At 38.4% G+C, this 18,532-nt stretch overlaps 1 protein-coding gene across 2 annotated transcripts; it reads left to right on the top strand.

The window, feature by feature from the left end:
- The first annotated feature begins 1,470 nt into the window (after positions 1-1,470).
- Positions 1,471-14,738, top strand: n4bp1 (nedd4 binding protein 1). 2 transcript variants are annotated; one of them, XM_073853619.1, is made up of 7 exons: positions 1,471-2,079; positions 4,118-5,661; positions 11,436-11,561; positions 11,656-11,757; positions 12,012-12,119; positions 13,096-13,197; positions 13,291-14,738. In XM_073853619.1, the coding sequence occupies exons 1-7, from the start codon at positions 1,771-1,773 to the stop codon at positions 13,595-13,597; spliced, it is 2,598 nt and encodes an 865-aa protein (XP_073709720.1). In that variant the 5' UTR covers positions 1,471-1,770; the 3' UTR covers positions 13,598-14,738. The 2 variants fall into 2 exon arrangements, with proteins under 2 accessions (XP_073709720.1, XP_055030169.2); XM_055174194.2 differs by having other exon boundaries at positions 1,472-2,079; positions 11,436-11,566; positions 11,661-11,757.
- The last annotated feature ends 3,794 nt before the right edge of the window (positions 14,739-18,532 follow it).

The raw sequence follows: 18,532 nt of genomic DNA, 5'->3' as shown, positions 1-18,532 counted from the left end.
AGGCATTAGGCTTGTTTGAGATGCAGCTTGCCTTGCCTGAAATTCAGACGAGAGCAGACGGCTGCAGTAAGGGGAGGAGTGAAAAAAGAGCTTTAAAGTCAGACACTTCACCAATCTCGCAGTCCAGTCGACTACAAACGTCAGCATAGGCAGAGATCACGTTCGCGTTTTTTATCGCGGATTAAATAGATGCAACTTAAATACCAATAAATTCATTTACATAAAGATGTTTATAAGGAGAATCAACGAAGGTGAACTGTTCGTTACTGGAAAAGGTTACTTAGTAAATGTTGGGATGAATAAATCTAGTGATAATACAAATTCGTTTCTGTTGTGTGAAATATAAACAGCTCACAGTACAAATAAATCAACACCAATAGACCCCTTCACGGTTCACGTCACAGGCTGTTCCCACTGCGCATGTCGGGGTCAGAAAAGTCATTACAGCTGATTGAGTTGCGTATTATTCGGTATCGTCAAAAATGCCTACTTACGTCGTGGGCTGTGAAAATCGCACGAGGTCTTCCGTTAAGTTTTCGCGATTCATGCACAAAAACAAAAAAATACAACATCTGCGCCTGCAAGCAATTAACGTGCAGACTGGGACAATGCAAAGATCAAAGAGACTTGTGTTGGTAGTGCTCACTTCATTTGAGGTAAGTCATCATTTTTCAGCACTGTTAGATTAAATTATAAAGCCTAAATGGTATGAACAGTTCGACCCCGTTCTGCGCGCGCACCCGATAATCATTCAATGTTTACAAACCTTGAAGGGGTCTATACAGAAGTTTACAGGAATTCATAAAAAATATAAATGTCATAGTAAAGAACAATTGAATTAATATAAAAACTACTACAGGAATTAGAGTTTTTCGAATTAACAAGTCATCAGCTGACAGAACCTGGCCAATGAGCATTAAGCTGTGTCCTCAGCAAGTCTTTTCCCATCGTGCTTTTCGTCAACGCAGTCGGTGGAGAGCAACTGCGCTCGGCTGTAGAATCCGACGAGCCCGCCTCTCCATCGCGAGAGTTATTTTGCACACGTCAGCGTGACATCAGAGCAAGTCGGACGTAAGTCGGACACTTTTCTAACCGACATGCATCTTGCGCGGATCATCGGTGATCGATTCTGCGCAGAATTTGCTCATCTCAAACAAGCCTATTGGTTAGACCAGCGTAGCAGTCAACGGGACAAATAAATTAGGCTCAAAATACCAGACACCTGGCAACCCTAATGCTGATGTGGCCTGGGATGAAATTGAGTTTGCCACCCCAGACAGACAGATACTGTTTGTACGTATTCAGTTGTACAATTTAAATAATAAAGAATAACACATTTTATTTTACTAACCACCACAGACATATCAGTTATTACGATGATTGAATAATTATTCCTCTATTAACTTATAAAAGTGTTTCATTGCAGTTTAAAGTAATAACAGTAACCCTAGTAACTACATCGTGTTATGGTAACTATGGTTACCACTTTCGACAAACACTTATCTTTCATCAAAGCGTGACATCTGTAAACGTCGTCGTCTCTTGATGACGTCTGAGGGGGTTTCCGGGTGCGACGGTCCAGATGTAGGCTAGCAGGCTAACCGAGAGTAACGTCAAAACAGAGATAACTTACTACAGCGCTACTTATATACGTGAGGGAAGAAGCGAAGCAAACATGAAGGGAGTAAATGATTCGTTTCACACGTACTAATTTAATAGGAGACGTTGCCGTGATCTACATAAATCGTTATAACGTTAGCTAAAAATAAAATGTCAACAACGCGGCCCCTTCTCGGCATGAAGCGAATCACCGATGTTACCTGCACGGACCCTCCCGGAGGCAGGCAGTCTCCCACCGCCAGCAAAACACAGCCCGAGTCACTCACCGTAGATGAGTTTGCGGTACATGAAGACAAACAAACAGAACTCAGATGCACGAAACCGAGAGTCGAGCAGGTTTTCCAAGTGTCGTTTACTATTATTGGGTTGTTGGATCACACTGGAGCCCACGGAAGTAAGGCTTCAAGACAGATATGGCTCCAGCTGAAGGGGGATAAGGAGGATGTTTCAAAAGCGAAGGTAAATATATTTTGAAGATGCTTTTATTCAAAGCGATTTAACATTTTGTTAAAAGAGTCAACAATACGTCTACTAAGTTAAGCTATGAGTGGGAACGATTGAGAGATTCAAAACGTGACAGCGAAGGTTTTATACGTAAACAAGTTAAAGAAAACTTTTTTGCCTATCAGAAATAAAAATGACAATCTTTAACTTATTTACAGATTTACAGTGTAATATCTACATGTCAGACTGATCTCTCTTGTCTGCCATATGTTTATGTATTTGAAGTGAAAACAAACCTTTTAATTACTACTTTATTTACGTTGTGTTATTACAACAAGTGCGTTGTCACGTACTCCAAATGTAATCACGAGATTATTTTGACGTCACCTGGGAAACATTTACCAAAAATATCCCTTTGTCCCAATTTGCATACGAAATTAAAACCAACACCAGTACATGTATGCTCTCTAGCTTTACTTTAAAATGTACTATAAACTTGTACTATGCACTAAAAGTATGTACTACTATTTTTGTTATAGATACGAAGGCAAATTTGGACGTAGCATATGTACACATGATGTCATGATCAATGCTAACTGTTTATTAATGTTATTATGAAAAAGCAGAGACAAATTTTACTGAATTTTCATACTTATTTTAGTATGTTACAATACTGTATATATTCTGTATACTTCATGTTTAGTAAACACTGGTTACCACAACAAAAAGCACACGTTCCCTTATCAGCCTGTCATGCCATTGTCCACAGTTCTATTAAGGAAATTCTAACCAATACTGCCAGTAAATGTGGAATATCCTCAATGTACTCAAAGTACTGACACAGAAACATCAATCAGTGGATGTGTTTCACCACCACATGCCACTTCCTCTTTGTTTTGTTTTTTTACATATTTTTAATATTCATGTCTACTGTTGGCCTTCACAAGTGTCAGTGTATTATCAGTAGTATGACAGTATTATCATAAAACACTAAATTTAACATGTCCATAAATGTTATGTATAAATCTGGTAGATTAGGACCGTTTTTGACAGTCATCTAAATGTCAAAAAAAGCTTCCTCGTATACTTCAATCTATATTTACTTAAACTGAAGTGAAACTCTTTAGTTTAATGTCTGACTTCTGTGTCTGACTAGAGTCAAACAACCGGGGTCAAATTTGAGTATCTCTACCCTTTTGAATTCCAGATAAAAGCTTTATCTGCTTTTCATTTAAACTGTGTCACAAATGTTCTCATGGGTCTTTAACATGGGCCCAGTCTGCTTAGTCAAGACAAAACGGGAGGCCCCCATTGTATTTCACTTTCGGTTTTAGTTACTACTACACAGAGTAGTGGCTTTTGACCTTATGTCATTACTGGTACTGCATATGAGTATTTCTTTTACCGTAACCCGTGTGCTGAGATCAAAGAAAAATGTTGTGGAAGAACGGTCCACCCCATTCACAGGGGTTCCTGTGTTGTTTTTGTAGTTTACGATCTTCGGTTGTAGCACTAAAGAGAGAGAAAAAAATCTAGTTTAGTCGTTTCCTAATCTCAGGCAGTTACACAGTATCATCTGTTTTTAATCTGTAGATTGTAGTACTCGCTTTTTTAGTCAATTGTGTGTTCGCTCATTTCGCAAGTCAATTACTCGGACATAATGTTTTCTTTAACTTGCACCGAATGTCTTGGCATTGCAAAATTGATTTTGGTGTGTAACAGTCTGTATACGGGTGTGGTGTCATACATGCAGTGGTTATTAAAGCTATACACACTATGATAATGAGCAAATGGAATCCCCCTTGAAGCTATCTGTACATAATGTACTATGTCAACAGATCATGCAGCTATTTCTCATATGTTTGTCTAAGTTAATCTCAATTCATTAATCTTAGTGTAAAATAAATACTCAATTATATGTGCATGCTGGTTTCTGCTGAGAATATCAGTTCTGGTCCTGATGCTTGTGTTCTGATGCCACACAGCTGCTTATAGGGGTAGAGTCTTGTTTCTGTCATTTCGCAACTAATGTGTCGTAATGTGTTTTTTTAAGGAGTATGTGAAAGGCCTCTGTGATCCGGAGCTGCAAAAGGAAGAGCGTTACCCTGTGGACATGCACTGCATTTTTGCTGGCGCTCGTGGACTTTTTCTGGACCGGTTGCTGAGAGACACAAGCGCGGAGGTTCAAGTTTTGGAACCAGGCCGTCTGAAATTGATCGGTTGTGCGGAGGCCGTTGTCATGGCTCAAAGTCGCGTTCAACAATTTGTGGCCCTTTTCCACGAGAAGCGCAGCTTGCCTGCTGATAGAGAACCTTTGGTTAAGCGTGCATTTAAGACTTTTGTTGAAGACAGGGCTGATGTATATGCTATGGAGCTGCTCTTGCTACCAAGTGCCCTCAAAGAGGAGCTCCTGGGGTTGGCCCAAAGCCCTACCCAGTCTATCACAATCATCAACATAGAGCAGGACCGTTCGCAGACCAGCACACCTGTAACGGACCTTTCCAACCGCATCCTGGACACCACTTTTGAGGACAAGTCCGCAGGTACCGCAACCACTTCCGACATCTTGACTGGTCTAAACGGACGACCCTGCAACAAGCGTCGATGCTCTGAAAATGAGCAGAGGGACACTAAGCGACAGTTTTCGCTGGAGAGAAGAGAGGAAGAACAGTTGGAGGAGCGACAACTGGAGCCTAGCCAGATTAGGGCTGTTACACCCGCAAAGGCAATACAGGGCGCAGTGGGTCTGAACTCTAGTGAGGTAACGAATGAAGGTGAGGTGGTGAGCCCGGAGACTAACTTGCGGTGCCTGGTTAACTTTTTCAGAACCATGGGCTACCAGCAGGAGGTGGTGGAGCGTGTGGTGCGGGAGACGGGACAGACGGAAGACACCTTTTTGCTACTTGAACGGATTGTGGAAGAGACCCAAAAGACCCAGAGCACGCAGGGAGCCCAGCGTACTTCTCGGACGCCCGATCCTTCTCCCTCTACTAATGCCTCCTCCACCTCCACCTGTGCTAGACTCAAAGAGAAAGAGCGAGTGCAGATGCGAGCTCTCACAGAGATCAAATGCAAAGAAAACATTAGGCCACCCAGTAGTAACGGCATAGGTCAGAGGAACCAGGCAAGCACTGCGCCACTCGCCTCAGCGACTCTAAAAAGAAACAATGCAGCGCAGAATGACGTGTGTGAAGTGATCGTCATCGACGATGATGATGACTTCACAGAGGTAGAAAGGAAGCCACGAATCACGGCACTAGATAAAAAGTCAGAGTCGAGATTTGATTATTTGCCGCGGGGTAGCTCTCAAACCATGGTTCCTGTGCGGACGGAAACCGTGACCACTCTCCGCAGTTCCTCTCAAGGTCCTCCTCTCCGGAACAACGACATGCGGCCAGGCTGCTCCTACCAGACTCTTCCAGGAAGGGCACCTTTACCTCGGTCCGAAGTGCTTAGCACCCCTAAACCAGCACCGCTTACTGGCATGTCTCGTTTTCAGCAATCCTTGAGAACCCCTTACAGACTAGTCTTACAGAACGAACCGGGTTGTCCCGATCTGCGGCACATCATCATCGACGGCAGCAATGTGGCAATGGCGTAAGTCTTCATACATTTGTGTCATTGTTTTTGTAGCAGGGGTACCCAAACTTGGTTTTGGAGGGCCGGTGTCTTGCAGAGACACCGATATACTTAAAAGGGTCAGCGATAAAAACAGTTTTTGCAAGATGAGAAATTCAATTAAAAAAAAAAAAAGCACGCATCAGGTTTATTTCAATGCACATAGTGTGTTTATGTTAAAAACATACATTTTGCACCATTTTTATGAAAGTTAATACTGAATGGACCTGAAAATGTCAAATGGTGTAACCGCCAGTTGCGCCAAAGAATGAGAAATTTTTAATATTTTATCCACCTTGATGGCATGTATGCGTAATCATCAAAAAAAATCATTTTAGTTATTTCTAAATGTAATTATAATACGTTTTTGTAATATTTGTCCTGACATATGCTGAAAACAGGTCTGTTTTCTAAATAATCTTTGACAAATTATGTAAAAATGTATGTAAGAAATCATATTGCACTAAACTAGATGATTATATTTGATTCCACATTTTTTATGAATATATTTATATTTTATATTTAAAAAAAATACTAGTTACACCAATTTTTCCATTTTTCCAAATATTCTTTCGAAATGAAATAAATCCAGAAATCTTTGACTTGGTCCTCAAAAAAGAGAATGTATGCGAGTAATCTGCGAATTTATTTTGAAATTTTAACCCTTTTACATTTAATTGAACCATTTGGACACAAAATAATGTCACGTCATTGACCCCAAAACACAATTTACCCCAAGATAAAAAAAATGTATTTACCCGTTCTCATGTTGGCCAAAAAGCATGAGTTTGTTATTTTTGTGGAACACAGAATTAGTGTGTTTTTTTGCCAGTCAGACAATTGGTTTCATAAAAGTAGTCCATACCACTTCAAAGGCCTTGTGATTCCTGTGTGAGGATCTGACTGAATTTCAATTTTTGGATTCAAGTTTACTAGGTTCAGAACATTTGAAATAGTTGTACTAGCTTCTTTCATTGTGCTTTATGGCACTTAACGCCACTATATGCTTTTAATATTATGAAAAGGGCAAGGTGAATTGGAAAAAAAGTATTAACATTTTTGAATTACACATTTTTTTTACTAAAATGCTTATGTCATCTAACTGTTAATATGGATAGATGAGGTTCTTGACGTATGGAGGGAGTGTGAAATTGTTGATGTTTTTGAGCGTTGTTAAAGGTTAAAGTAATTCACTTCCAGTAAACTCTGAGAGTGTGTGAACTCTAGTGTGTAAGTGTTTGTGTATAAAAACCTAAAACAAGGTGCACCCCCCCACTTCCTTTTTGCATCGCTGCATCTCTCCCACACACCCCTTTGTCCCTCCGCCCTACAAGGCAACTCTATGGGTCTCTCCCCTCATCAGCCCCTGTGTATGCCCTTTAGTTGCTTACTGGAGGTGACTGTAGTTCTTAGAAGCCCTCGTATGGAAACTAAGGTGTGAGGAAAAACATCATTTAGGACCCTGTTTTACTCACTGGTGAAGTTTAACAGGATAGTGAAGAGTATCGTGGGATAAGGTGTAACGTAGGAGTTATTTAAAAACGAAAACCCTTTCTCACCAGCATACACACGTAGGCATATCTAGAAAGATGTGAAACATGAGTTTTTAAGAAATGTTTCTGCTCAGTCAAATATGAAAGGTAGTGTGACATGTAACGAAGGTTGTACTCCTCTTTAAACAAAAAAAAGAAAGCAGTGGGATGCTGCAGAGCTTTTGTACCTTGACTAATTCCTCTATGTAGAGCCTTGAACTGTCAGTCCATCACATGCTTAACCAGTCTTGATGACAAGAGCTCACAAAGGGTTGCTCAAGGCTGATTTGTATGCTTTCATGACAGTTAGACGATCTGAATCTGCAGGTGAAATCCTGTTGCCATAGCAGCCCAAATATGTAGTTACCAAAAACAGCTACCCTAGCATGCAGGGCAGATCTTGATGGTTAAAGTGTTAACGTCATTGTGGTAGTGCTGTAGTACAGTTACACCTTCACCTACTGCTTAGAGAGCTTTGGCTAAAAATGCTGCATTGCAATAGCACAAAATAACTTATGATTAATATTGTTGTTATTGTAATAGCTGCATTTTTATTACTTTTTTGGTTGAAGTAATAATCAGTTATTGCATGCTTAAAATATTATTGATTTATATTTTTATATGATTGCCGTATTTTTTATTTTAACCCATGCTACCGTTAAGTAGGGCTGGACAGTGACCAAACTTCATATCTTGGTCATTTTGGGGTGAATTGCAGTATACGATAAATATCTATGGGTTTTTTTTTTTACAAAAACCGTTATGTTACATGCAAATCAAAACCTTATGATATGTCACAATCACCTTTATCAAAAAAAGTGTTTGATAAAAATACAGAGACAAGGTTTTCCTCGCTGTTTGAAAATATACAGCTGGTTGGAAGCATATATCTGACCTCATTGTACATTTCTGGCAGAGCTTCTGTTGCAAAGGAGGATCATATCGGCCTGTACAAATATAGATGATTTTGTCTCTTATCAAAACTCAATATACTGCCCAGCCCTACCATAAAGTACCCTGCACTTTTATGTTTCAAACAGAGATGGTAATAAAACATATAGTAACCTAAACAGTCATGAGTCATGACTTTATCTTATGGTACATTCACACTGTGCGTTAGCGCTTCTTTACTTTGAATGGGTGACGTCATATGTTGTTAAACTGAATGTATCCATCTGCGTCATGTCACTTGCGTTGCTTGCAGCAGAAGTTGAACATTTCTCAACTTTTCAAGCGCCAATGCAGGCGTTTAAAAATGTCTCAACTTTTCAAGCACCGACGCAGGCGTTTGCCGATCAGATCGCCTTATGCACATAACCTAGTACAGATGCTAGCCAGTTATGTTTATGCAAGACTGGAGAATAGAGAAGTATAGAAATGGAGGAAAGCAATAGCAGAAACAATGCCGTAAGGTGTGCCGTAGTGAATATGTGCATGTCATCGCAACCAGAAGTTATGATTCAGCTCTTTGACAGGAATTTAAGCGCATATCAACAATCACAACGAGAAATGTCGGCAAACTGGACCAATTTATGCAATTTCCAATATTCAATGATCGTTTAAATTAACGATCAATCAATTCACTAATCGTTAACTGTAAAAGCGCAATAAGCCTTTACAGCAGTGGCATAAAGTCAACAACATAAAAGTGTGTGTTAAAATGACAGCTTCATCAACAAACCAACAAAAGCATTATTTTCCACTACACGGCACGCCGCCTGAGGAAATCTTGAGTTTGGTTGAACGGAAGTTAGCAACATAGCTACTTATATTATGAAGATCTCAACCTTCCATTAGAAAACTTGCAACAGTCAACAGTGTTTAGCACGTAGCGCCTTAGCCAGTCAATAATGAATATCAGTGATATATGTTACACACGTGCTTGCTTTTTCGACAATTGTTAAGTTTAATTGATTTAATTTTTATCAAAAATTAATCGAAGATCGATTAATTGTTAACATCCCTAATTTGAAACGACACTGAAACATTGTGTAGTTTTTGTAAAGTTGTTTTAGAACATTGTATAGTTGTATAGTACTGAAATCAATAACTCCGCAATAGGCTACCGTTAGCAAACAGACTTGGGCTAGTTAACAAATCAGGTCTCCTTGGCAACAACAAGTGGGCGGGTATAAGCAGCCAGTGGGCATCTATTATTCAAAAAAACACGTCCACGTAATCAGGTCACAGAAATAACTGTAGAACTGCATTTCAGACATTAACTGTAGATCATTAAAAATGCCTTAAAGGGATTATCTTCCTTTAAATTGGACTCCGAGCTTTGTAACTCTGCACAGCTCTTTTATGCTCAAATTGCTAGAGTTAAAAAGGGAAAATCCATAAAAGGGACTCTGCAGTATTTCATTTAATATTTGGCCAGATACTGTAATGTTACTACTGTAATTGTACTAGTTAATACTGAACTGTATAGTCTCCAGTCACAGTCAAGTTGTTATATAATCAAATTTAAACAAGATCTAATAACTGATTTGTAGAGTTTTCTCTTTAACCACTTCATTGTAGCAAGGAAAGTCAACTTTTACCTCCACATTTTAATATTCTTTAGCAGTTTTCATATATTTTTGGTGGCGTTTCTGCTCCCTGGTGCTGTTTACCTTTATTCTGGTGTAATGATGTCATCACTAGTTTTGTTATTTTCTGGGATTTTGTCATCTATCTCAAGTGGTGGAGGTTTTGAAAGGCCAGCTTCCTCTGTGTTTACAAGCACAGTCCGTTGACATTCAAGATATAGGGTCGATCTTATTCGCCATAAGTTCTAGACGTCAGGTTCTACTATCGCTAACCTGAATCTATTATTGCAAGATAATCAGGTTAGAACGAAGACATGGTGGATAAGATCTTAATAAGGATGAGTTAGAGGTAAACCACAGGGGTTTTTATTTGGTGCTTTTGTCAAAAATTCAAGGGAGAAATGAAAGGTTTTTTTGCATATTTAGCAATTTACATTTCCAGACTGGGAAAGTTATTTTACTTTTACGTCAGCGGTAGTGTATTTAGTAAGGCTTCCTGTTTAAAATAACTTTCTCTCGTAGAGGGAACTTCCCCATGACCCCTTCGCGGTGCAGTTTTGTGTCTGTGTGGACGGGTGGGTGTGTGTATATGGGTGAACATCTGTATGGTTGTGTCATTGTGTCTGATCATTTTGAATGGATGAAGATTTGCATCTATTTTTACACCCTTGTGCGTCAGTTCTGTGTCTAGGCTTGTCAGGTAAAAGGAAGTAAACGGCGACTTCATTTCTCAGATCGATTTGCATGCGTAATAGGCTTTATCTTTTTATCCTGGTCGTGGTGTAGATGCATTGTGGTTTTGAATTCAGAGCTTCCTGATCGCACACATTGATATTTGAGAGGGGAACTTTTGTTTATAGCTATTTATTTGAGATTAAATCATTGTGTTTGATAGTGTCTGGATGTAAATATATTACATATCTGTTTGCCAGCACACAATTTTCTAAGACATTGTCCCAAAGTAGAGATGCATAACGATTAATCGCAATTAATCTATAGCAGAATAAAAGTTTTTGTTTACATCATATGTCTGTGAACTTTGTACTATAATTATGCATAGATAAATGCACACACAAGCATGTGTATATTTTTAAGAAATGTTTGCATGTGTATAGACATTTGAATATTTATGTATAATTTATATTATATATATATAAATCTAAATACTTTATATATGAATATATATTTTTTCTTAAAATTATACATGCATTTGTGCATATTTATATATACATAATTATTATTATACACAGATTACACACATATATGATGTAAACAAAAACTTTTATTATGCTATAGATTAATCAGAATTAATCGTTATGCATCCCTTTCCCAAAGCTATGTTTGGAATACAATACTAGCATACAAGTTAAAAGGTGAAAATTTAATGAAACAACAGCATGCTACATTATTAATCCATTTTGTCACTTCAGACATGGTTCATTTTTTATTTATGTCTATGAATGTCTCAAACCTTTGCCATTTCTGTTAACTAATAAAGCAAAGGTGTGTTCAATTATGGGTACAGTGTCACTGTATTATTCCCATTTTGACCAATGTCACAAGTCATCTCATTCTTCAGTGCAAACATAAGTATGAAAGTATGCATACTACACAAATAATAGTGTAATCATATGCGATTAATTGTTCTAAACTGACTATGATCATCAAGCTCGCCGTTTGTTCTCCCCAGGCATGGACTAAATCGAGTCTTTTCTTGTCGAGGGATCGCCATCGCCGTGGAGGCCTTTTGGCGCAGGGGTCACAGAGAAATCACAGTCTTTGTACCTCAATGGAGACAGAAAAGAGACCCCAACATCACCGGTAGATCCACAGAACTATTACCCTCCCAAAATCCTAAAGCTTGCATGATTATATGTTTGTATTTATGTAAACAATATTTTTCATATTATTACCGAACAACACTTTCTGACCCAGCTGGAAAACTTGCGACTTCTTTCTTTCACCCCTTCTAGAGAAGTGTGTGGGCAGAGGATTTCCTCTCACGATGACAGGTACGAGATCCAACATCTGCTTGAACAAAAGTGCTACCTAATGCTTGTCTGAAATATTACCACACAACATAAAATTTAGTAGCTTGTGGCTCTGTATCTTTGCATACAGAATTTCAATAACAAATACTGAGACTCTGATTCAGTCTATTTATTGAAGAGAGGCCTTACCAAAATAAAACGATCCCCGGACAAATCCCGGGTGCATTTTCTGTAATCTCTGTGTTTAAAGGGCTTGAATGAACTCTCTTTTACAGGTTTCTGCTTCATCTAGCCGAAAAGACAGGAGGTGTCATTGTCACCAATGACAATCTGAGGGATTTTGTAAACCAGTCAGATGTGTGGAGGAGGATCATCCAGGAGAGGTTCATGCTATATCTTTATTTTTTATGTTCTCATTGGCTTGACTAGCCCCAAGACGTAACTTCATTGACTCAAACAATGGCTTGAGGTTGGGTGGGCGAAGCAATCTTTTGGAGGGTTTTTCAGGGTTCCCAGGGGTCCTTAAAATCCTTAACAGTTTGTGAATCTGGGGGGAAAAATCCAAGGCCTTGGGAAGTTTTTGAAAATATACATGCATAGATACAGGTCATTGAAAGTGCTTATCTCTTTTAGGCAAGAAGTTTTCTGGAAAAAATCCATATTATTCCCTATGTAGTGTAGGATTATATAATAGAAATTCTAGACTTTTTAAGCACACATGCTAAACAGTTCGCTTTAAATGCTTATATCTTCTGTATGCGAATGTTGATTTATACCAAAAAGCTTTTTTGCATAGTTGTGTTTGACAAATGAAAACGTCTCGGGTTACGTATGTAACTGTTGTTCCCTGAGAAGGGAACGAGACGCTGCGTCTCCCTTGCCATACTTCATGCCTCCCTGTAACGCCGTCTTTGGCAATATTTTATATAGCGATATACTTCCTGGCTACCGCGTCCCCCCCTTTTTGTCGTTAAGCCTCACCATTGAATTTGATATACACATTCAGACGCACTTACGCCTGGAGGCGACCCAAAGTGTCAGTGCAGTGACACAGCACAAGTTCCCTCGAAAGGGAACTGTAACAGTGTATCTTAAAAGGTAACACGATGTAACCTTGCTCTCACTTGAAATGTGACCCCACATTTAGTCCTTGAATTTGAGGGTATTGGATCTGGAAAGTCCTTGAAAGTTCCTTGAATTTGAAGTTAACTAAAGTGTGGGAACCCTGATTTTTGGTGCTGCTGGAAATTTTTGTATCTTAAATGCCAGTATAGACGAGAATCGTTTTCATGCCATTTAAAACATAAATGCTCTAGTGTTAATAGCACTTTAGAGCTAATTGTATGTTTTGTTTTTCAGACTCTTGCAGTTTACCTTCGTAGAAGATCTCTTTATGATCCCAGACGATCCACTTGGAAAACATGGACCTCATTTAGATGAGTTCTTGCTTAAAGATAACCGGTGAGTTAAAAATACACCAATTTTTAGCGGTGGTTATTAGTGGTATATAAATATCTGTCTAAAACTTAAAAAAACCTTTCTGACTCCTCGCAGAGGCAGCCCCCTAACACCCCCTCTAAGGACAGAGCTTCGGGCAACTCCGTCGGTTTTCGGCCAGGCAGCGCAATCAACACCACATCCCTCCTCTCCCTCCCACTGGCCACATTCTGGTCCTCCTGACTGGCATCTTCCTCGGCCGTCCCCATCTCCACCTCCACAGCGGTCGCCCTCAGAAACCACAGAGCTTAAGAATAAATTGTACGACATCTTTCCTGACCAAAAGCAGCGAATTGATCGTATCCTCAGCGACAACCCGTACATGAGGGACCTGAATGCACTCTCAGGACTCTTGCTGGGATAATGCACATGCGCCCAATGTACAGTTTCGCCCGTGTGAGCAAGTGCATGAAGATCACAAGGATTATTAGAGACCACCTGGATGATAAAGAGCTGCTACAAGCATTTATTTGTTTTAAGGGACTTCTTCATCAATCATTGACGTTAAGATATCTGGGCCCTCAAGTACGACCTTAAGCACAAAAGACCTTTGTTGAAATTTATGTGGGAGCTTTAAGTATGCGAGAATGTACAGTCCGAATGGCATATATTCGATGTAAATATTTATCTTTACAGAAATCTTTATTCTAAAAGGTGTTCCAGCTATACAGTTGTTTTGAACTGGCTTCGCTGAAATTACTGCTGAAGGAAATTTTATTTGCATTTTTATATATAATTGTGCGTTCTGCAACTTTATTTTGTTGTAAATATTGACATAATTGAGCCGAATTCGTGCTATTATCCAGTCACTTAAAGTGCCCTGTTAAAGTGCCCTGTTGTCTGCTTACAGGATGAAATCTCCACACTCTGTCCAAAGTGAAATTGCTTCCACTAATTTTAGTTTCTGTTTATGGTGATGTTAGTAAGAACCCTATATTCTTTTTCTAGGAATCCCTGGAGACATCCTCTGCGTCACTCAATAGATTACAAAACATTTCAGATTAAATACCGACAAAAGTTTCCAGATTACTAAGTAACCTGGCACTCCCCGTACACTAATACACAAGTTACACAAGTTGCGCAAGCCACGAACCAAAAATAGCAAATAGAAAACTGAGTGGTCAATGATGTAAACCTTTGTCCCAGTTCTTACCATCAGAGGGCACTAATGGGTTTATCAAAAATGGGGACATGAACAAAATACAATGCACAGCTGAAAAATTTGGTTTTCTTAGTCATTTTTAAACTATAAAAGCATTTTATTATATTACACTAAGGTGAAAATATAGTACGATACTTTTAAGTGTCTTTTCACTGTCTCCGAAAAATGTGTAGCGTTAAGTTTTGTGAATCGGTATTCAGTTTTTGGGGGTGAAAATTGAACTGTTAATCGCATGGAAGCATCACAAGCTCAGCAGGCACTGTGGGTATCTCACAGTATGGCTGCTATAAGATTTTGCTTTTTTGGAAGGCAGTGTTCAATAAAGGCCATTATGTGTTCTGAACTGATCTGTGGTCTGCACTTTCTTGTATACTGAAAAGACATTTAGCACAGGTATTTTCTTCTTAGGACACTTTATACTGAATTGTATTGTTTATTTTCACAGGGTACTGAAACTGCACATTCATGGAGTTGTTCCTTATCTAGGACAGTAGGGGGCGTCATGACCTCATACAAGTCTAAAACGCAATGCTTTCCAAGCATGTACATTCAGAGTCATCATTGTCATATCTGTTGCTTTTATGCATGCAATAATCTTGTACTTTTTGATCACACTTTTTCTTTTATGTAAAGTTAGGGTAGCTGTCAAAGCTATGAAACAACCAGACTTTGGTAGTGTTACATCAGGGGTGTCCCAGTCCTTGCTTTGTGACATCACACTTGGCTTAGGTTCCCTGATGTTAAGTGAGACGAGATTGGATCTTGCCTGTATATTTAAGCACTTTAAACTGAATGTAACTGCATTCTGCTACAATATTAATAGTTTGGGACAGTATTTTTTTTTCTTGTAATCCACTAATGCTTCAGACTAATGCTATAAGATAAGTCTTATAGTATTTATAAGTTCTGCAAATTGGCAATTATATCCTGATTTAGCTCTATTTATTTTTTAACAACTTATGGAAGTGGATCCATGAAATCTGAATGATGTTTTGTTTACACTGTAAATTGTAGCATTACTTTTCCAGACCAGACACTTTTCTATTGACTTTCATATTGTTTAGTCCCAAGTGAAGAGTTATTTTCAAAAAGCACAGGGATATCATTCAATCTAAACAACCTTATGTGCCATCTGTTACCCTTTGCTCCTATTTCTGCTGAACAGTGCAATAGCAAACTTGCTTTATTTTTTCATCATAGGCAGTTCAAATGCCAACAACATTCCAGAAAAGCTCAGCATTCTCGGGAACAGAATTTCTCCTCCTACCAAATTTCCCCAATTGCTTACTTCCTGAACCCTACTAACCGTTTTCCTTCACCACCCCTCTCTCCTGCTGGCTGGATGGTTTTCTTACATAACTAGTACAATTAATTTGTTTCATTCTTATGTACCCATGAGGTGTTAAAGATATTTAGCAACAATATAAACACTCATATCTACTGAGATTACCAGTGACTACTTAATAATTAACATGCCAATTAAAAGATTTTTACTTTTCACTGCAGGACTAGGTGAACAGAAGCTCAAAATATGCAGCAAATCATTCATAAGTCTCACAAGTATGCATGGAAACATTTTGTTCTGGTTGACCTTACTGAATAAGAGGCATTGTTATGGATTTTTATTAGTTGGAAGGCTGTGGAGATTTCGGGAATGTGGATAATATTAGTTTCAGAGGAAAACATCAAAGTCCAGATAGTTGTGGGGATGGATTTCATCCAAATAGAAACTGCGAGAGAAAATATATCTCTAGTATAGTAGCAAATGCTTGATCACTTTATTCAAATGTTTGCATCATCCAAATGATCTCAACTATGTCACACACAAATACGCATAAGGTCCACATGTACACTCAGAAATACAATTTTATATAACGTAAGAAAGAAATGACTGGATTTAAGAGTTTGCTGAGACCTGCAGACTTGTGATGTACATGGTGAAACTGAAAAGCTCTGGATTTGTAATACTCTGGGCTGTACTGAGGCAGAAAGGAAAAACTGACTATGTGACTACATGCTGTTTTGAATTCTCAGTATTGCACACTGGTTGCTTCTGTGACTGAGGGAGGGGCCACTCCCATCTCTCCATCTGCTGCAGAGCTGTAAACAATGATGTCATTTCCTTTCAGTGGCTGAGTTGGCAAATTTGGAGGCACGCGGGCTAATTTACAGTAAAGGTTTACTCACTTTTATTTCTGTTTCATTTTACAGTGCTTTATGTGTGTGAAAATTCTCTGCTTGTAAATAGTTGCCTGTGATGTATCTATAACAAATGACTCATATCATATGTAGTCAATAAGTATGGATCTGCAGGTGTGGCTTGATGACATTTCATCCTACTGACACACTTACAGAGGTATTTCTGCTCTACTGTCCTGTCACTTTGTTAATAACTGCTTTGTTAGCAGTTCTCATGGCTTATCTTATGCAAGAGAAAGTTTTAGCATAATAGACAGACAGAAAATGTTGGGTTGTTTTTACCCCATGGCTGGGTGGCTGTTGGACAGAGCAAATTTCTGGATTGGGGTGGCCCAAATGATGGGTTGTTTTGGCCCAGCTGTTGGGTTGTTTCAACATGGTTGATTAACAATAACCCAGCATTTGGGTAAAAACAACCCATTATTTGGGTCATTTAACCCAGAAATGTTTTCTGTCCAATTGTTGCCCAGCCCTGGGTTGAAAACAACCCAACATTTTTTAGATTATATTAGAGTAATTAAAATGACCTTTAATTTGGCCCGTCATGCCATGTGAGATAAGGAGAAAGGATAAACGTCATTGACGCTGCTGTTTATATTTCTAATTAAAGGGGCCATGGCACAAGACTTTTTTAAGATCTCAAATAAATCGTTGGTGTCCCCAGAGCACATATGTAAAGTTTTAGCTCAAAATACTATATAAATAATTTATTATAGCATGTTAAAATTGACACTTTGTAGGTGTGTGCAAAAATGTGTCATTTTGGGTGTGTCATTTAAAATGCAAATGAGCTGATGAAATTCAAACACTAATCACAATGATGGTGGTTTGTTGCAATTAAAACTCAATTGTGATTTTCTTTGCACTAAATGGCAGTGCTGTGGTTGGATAGTGCAGATAATAAGAGCTCCTTATGACATCATAAGGAGAGCCAAATTTCAACAACCTATTTTTTCATGTGCTTGTAGAGAATGGTTTACCAAAACTAAGTTACAGGTTTGATCTTTTTCACATTTTCTAGGTTGATAGAAGCACTGGGGACCCAATCATAGCACTTAAACATGGAAAAAGTCAGATTTTCATGCCATGGCCCCTTTAAAGATTTTCTAAAATGTGAATTTTTTTGTTTTATTTGTACATTACAAAAATGTTAATTTAAATTAAATGCAAGGAATTAAAGTGAATACATTTGCATGCATCACGGATCTCAACGAACTCGTGTAGTAATGAAGAGGTCAGGGCAGTTGCACACAGACAAAATGATTTCTTTTCTTTTTTTTACAACAGTTTCCTTTGAAAATAAAACTGCATTAGTTATGCATAAACAGAGTAATGTTTGCTTATTTATCTTTTAAATATTAGAAAATTATAAATGAGGATAATCAGGGCAACTCTAATTTAATATAACCCAGCAACATTTACTTTCAGCCCACGGCCCTCAGAGAGGTTTGATTTTTGGCCCTTGGTAGGAAAAGGTTTGGGCACACGTGCTTTTAAGTGACTGTTACACTGCATTGCTATATTGCTATATTTTATCAGTATTTTCACTGAAATCAAACCGACAACCTTTGCACTGCTAATGCAATGCTCTACCACTGAGCTACAGGAACACAACTATAGGCTGAAAAAATAACATCACAAAAACAGCAGCTACAGTTGTGCACATGTCTAATCTTATTTATTATTTATTTATAAAGCCATGTAATTAAGATAAATAGGATTAAAGGGGGAAACAATTTTAACAATGTACCCTGAATAAATTATAGCTTGCCGTTATAAGAAATAATTGTGTCAACATTTTAAAACTTTTAAAATATTAAAATATATACTTTACAGTGTGTAATATACAAGCAGGCATTGACAAAATGTTATGCAGGTTTCTCATCTTACAGCTATAATGTGAAAACAGATTCCTTAAAATGTGTATTACAATGTTGC

Source organism: Misgurnus anguillicaudatus, chromosome 15 (assembly GCF_027580225.2).
Source record: "Misgurnus anguillicaudatus chromosome 15, ASM2758022v2, whole genome shotgun sequence".
Lineage (NCBI taxonomy): Eukaryota > Metazoa > Chordata > Actinopteri > Cypriniformes > Cobitidae > Misgurnus > Misgurnus anguillicaudatus.
Note: the sequence above shows the minus strand (reverse complement) of the source record. Positions and strands in the feature narration are given on the sequence as shown.